The 4,405-nt window shown below is 33.2% G+C and overlaps 1 protein-coding gene across 1 annotated transcript; it reads left to right on the forward strand.

The window, feature by feature from the left end:
- Positions 1-1,099: 1,099 nt before the first annotated feature.
- On the forward strand, positions 1,100-2,801 carry LOC145134691 (dof zinc finger protein DOF3.6-like). Its single transcript, XM_079069538.1, has 2 exons — positions 1,100-1,354; positions 1,576-2,801. The coding sequence occupies exons 1-2, from the start codon at positions 1,301-1,303 to the stop codon at positions 2,479-2,481; spliced, it is 960 nt and encodes a 319-aa protein (XP_078925664.1). The 5' UTR covers positions 1,100-1,300; the 3' UTR covers positions 2,482-2,801.
- Positions 2,802-4,405: the final 1,604 nt, after the last annotated feature.

Genomic DNA, 4,405 nt, shown 5'->3' on the forward strand with positions numbered 1-4,405 from the left:
TTATTATCCTTTTTTTTAATTCGGTATCACTATTCTTATAGATCAACGTTCTTTGAAATAAGTTGGTTTATTCATTAATCAATTATATTAAAAGCTCGAGATTCAAGACTCGCTATATTATTATTATTATTATTATTATTATTTTTTGGAACGGCAAGACTCGCTGCTTGTTATGGATGTATTGTCTTTTAGTTTTAAATCTCTTCTTTAGAAAAAAGAAAAATAAATATTCTTCACTAAGGTTGACATAAATAAAAATATAAATTTCACTTTCTCCGTGGAAATCTCATGAGTTAAATCATAGGATTTGTAGTTTACCAAACGACTGGGTGTTGGAAATAAAATTGATGTAACGAATATTCTTGTTTTTACCCTGCCAAGAAAAAGGGTTTGTGTTGTAATCAAGAAAAGAAAGGGAAAAGAAAAAGAAAAAGGGAGAGAGAGAGAGAGAGAGACTACACATAGGGAGAGAATCCTTTAGACATTTTTAACAGCTTTAACCTAATTAGTCAAGATATAATCAAATATGACTGAAAAAAAAATAAAAAATAAATAAATAAAATAAAAGATAAAAAACTAATAGCATTTATGAAACTTAAACGTAAATAAGAGTTTCCATACTAGGTTATACTGTAACATAATTAAATACTCATAGTTTATTATAACGACTATCACAAAACAAGAGGAAACTCTTATGTAAAAGATCGATCCCACCACCCCACTACAACGGTAGACATCTCCCAAAGAAGTGATATTGCATATGCATATAGAAACAAATATATCACAATCAGACACCCTTTCTCTCTCTCTAGATCTCTTTCTTTCTCTCTCTCACAAACATTCATGCATGCACATATAGATGCACATTATGTACATACAAGCAAGGAAGGGGTCGTATTTCTCTTTAAATTTTTACCTGAACACTAGATGCAGTATGTCACAGTGTCTCCGAGAAAGCTTCGTGGCTAAGAAACTTCCACCACTGACTCTCAGGAACCCTAATTATTATAATATATACAAAAAGAGAGATGCAATATTTAAATTCTTTAAAAAAATAAAAAGAAATCAAGAATATTATGCAAATCAAAAGCTTCCTTCTACACCTCTTCATCATCTTCTCCTTTATCTTTCATTCCTTCTCTCTCTACTCTCTCTCTCTCTCTCTCTCTCTCTCTCTCTCTCTCTCTCTCTCTCTCTCTCTCTCTCTCTCTCTCTCTAGTTTCTCTTGTTTCTGATTCCATGTATTTCAAAAAAACCCTTGAAACTTTCTAAAAGAGAATAAAGAGAAGGAATTTAAACCATGGTTTTCTCGTCTGTTACACCCTTTCTAGATCACCACAATTGGCACCAACAGGTATGATCTTTAAGCTTCTCTCCTTTGATATGAATTGTTTTTCCATTTCTTTTTTCTTAATTCTTCATCCAATCACAGTTAAAAGGAAAAAAGCAAATATGTAAAGAAGATTTTATATACATATGTCTGTGTATATGCTCTTTAAATCTCTCCTTTCTTGAATATACCATCTTAATATATATACCTTCTAAACGCTTTGTGTTATTGTGTTATTGTTTCAGTTGCAACAATCAAGCCATCAACAAGGAAGTGGTGGAGGAGGAGAAAACCCTAATTTTCAGTCACCGCTGGCGCCTCCACAACATGGAGGTTCTGGTGGTGGAGAAGGATCGATTAGACCAGGATCTATGGTGGATCGAGCCAGACTAGCGAAGCTACCCATGCCTGAGCCAGGCTTGAACTGCCCTCGTTGTGATTCCACAAACACCAAATTTTGTTACTTCAACAACTACAGCCTCACGCAGCCTCGACACTTTTGCAAGACGTGCAGGCGTTATTGGACACGAGGTGGTGCTCTAAGGAATGTTCCTGTTGGTGGAGGGTGCAGGAGGAACAAAAGAAGTAACAAAAGCAGCAGAAGGTCAAAATCTCCAGGCCAAAAGGTGGCTAAATCAATGACGAACGGGAGTCCATCAAGGTATAGCACCGGACACATAGCGACAAGTAATCATCATCCACATCCATCTTCACTTCAACTACCCTTCATGAGCTCATTTGGAGGTATTGCTGGTAATATTGATGGACTTCATCCTCAAAATGGAATGGGTAATTTCCAATTCGGATCTGATGGCTCAAATGGAAATAATTTCAGTAACATTTTATCAATTGGAAGTGGTGAGAGTTGGAGATTGCCATTCTTGGCAGGATTTGAGGCACCTAATAATACCAACTTATTTCACTATCAAAGTGAAGGTGCAGTTGCAGCACCAGCATCTTCGATGATCGAGAACCCTCATGCAGATCCTCCAGTAAAAGTCGAAGAAAACCGAGGTCGATCTCTGAATTTATCAAGACAAGCTCTGGGTATTTCAGAAAATACCAATCAACAACCATGGTCAGGGAGTAATACATGGGCTGAATTTTCTGGTGTCAATACTTCTTCTACTCCTACAACACATTTCATATGATCTTTTACTTTGGAGGAATTTCTTTCATCTAAGCGTTCAACTGAGTTAACTTGGACTCCGAAATCCAAGATAAGCAAGAATGTCATGTGGTCTCACTCAAGATCGGTTACTAATGAACAACTGAAGGACAAACAATGGTAGGTTTACTATATGCTATTCAAATTGAATGTCATGGTAAGTAGTGGGTTGTGCTTTTAATTCAACTAATGTGTTTGAGAGTTCAATTACTTGTACTTCATGTTTAATGTTTTTACTAAATTTGTGTCAAAGTGTGTGGTACTTTTTCGTTGTGTTATGAACGATAATGTTTTTTTGTTAAATCTTTCTACTCAAATAATCTCTTGAACTAGTTTACTATATATCTTCCCTGTTAGTTCACAAAGCTACTAAATTAATTAACCACAATGGTTTCTTAGTTGTAATCCAACTTAGTATCCAATGCGAAATCAGTTCCTTGAACTTATCATATGCACTAAGAATAGAATCATTGAGGCATTTACTGTCACAAATTTTATTTGGATGGTAAGAGTATATATCGAACCCATGCATGCCCTAAACTTGAGTTTGGGTAACATGGAAAATATAAAGACGTATTCGAAAGTAATTAGTTACCATACTCATATACCAATTTCCTTTTTACTATTTGTTGTTTCTTAGAACTTTGTTGCAAAGAAATATTGTAAGATGGTTGCATTAATTAAGTCTTCACAATTTATCCAAAATAGTTCGTAATCTTACTTAAAGACATGGTTATTCCTTTTTTAACCAAGATTTTATTAAAAAGCTAACAACGATCTAGAAGCATAAAAAAACCAAAAATTTAGGTAGTCTAGCATTTCTGTTACAAACAACCATAGAGATCAGTATTTCTTTAACAAAAAAAATCTGAATTAAAGTAAATGGTAACATATTTATCATTTATAAAATGCAGAATTAAAGTAAATGGCTACAAAGAATATGTGATTTGTTGATAAACATAGATTCGAAGATTCTTCACGAAATCCAATAAAATGCAGCTCGAACTTTCTTTTGCCATTACTAAAAGATAGAACGGAATGCATAAAATCATCAACGTAGCACAATTCCCCTTCTTTACATGTTCTTCCTGACAGTATGATTCTTCGTCAGTCATAAGTTTGCTTTGCAGCAAAAGGTTGCAGGTCCCCGGTCACTCGTCTATATAACGTAAGGGAAGAAATTAAAGTAGCATGCATGGGGCGGTGAAGGTATATGATAAGTTATATATTTGATCATTAAGTTAAATAACTATACATCTCTGATATTTAATTTCCTATATTGCATAATTCCTTTTTGTGTTAGGTCATCATGATACATACATAAATATACAAATGTTGTGATTATCTTTTTTAGTTGGAGGTAATGAGTTACGATCCTACTTACCAAGTGAAAATGGACGTTATATTTTTCCCTCGTTCGAAATGCTTGGATAATTAATTTATCAAATATTCAAAATACTTATTAAAAAATAGCATCTTGTAATAACGATAACGAATACCTGAATTTTCCGGAAAATATGTTAGAACCTTTCTTAAATATTTTTTGCAACTTTTGTAGTCCCAATGTAAAATATCCAATCTTGTAATAAGGTTTGTTAGAATATGAATGTATCAATAATTAAAAGTTGGAATATGGCAGCAATCAAGAGAATGTTGTACGTAGCAGTACTTCTTTAAAAACATCAATTATTGCCACTCAAAACCATGCAAATAATATATATATATATATATATATATATATATATATATATATATATATATATATATATATATAAAAGATCCGTTGATAATTCATAGTTTCGTAACAACCTGAAAACTAAAGGTGTAGCGCTAGATTAAAATTCATAGTTTCCTAACAACCTGAAAACTAAAGGTGTAACGCTAGATTAAAATTAACTCATTAAGAG

This window comes from Lactuca virosa, chromosome 8 (genome assembly GCF_052849685.1).
Source record: "Lactuca virosa cultivar CGN04683 chromosome 8, Lactuca_virosa_CGN04683_v6, whole genome shotgun sequence".
NCBI classification, from domain to species: domain Eukaryota; kingdom Viridiplantae; phylum Streptophyta; class Magnoliopsida; order Asterales; family Asteraceae; genus Lactuca; species Lactuca virosa.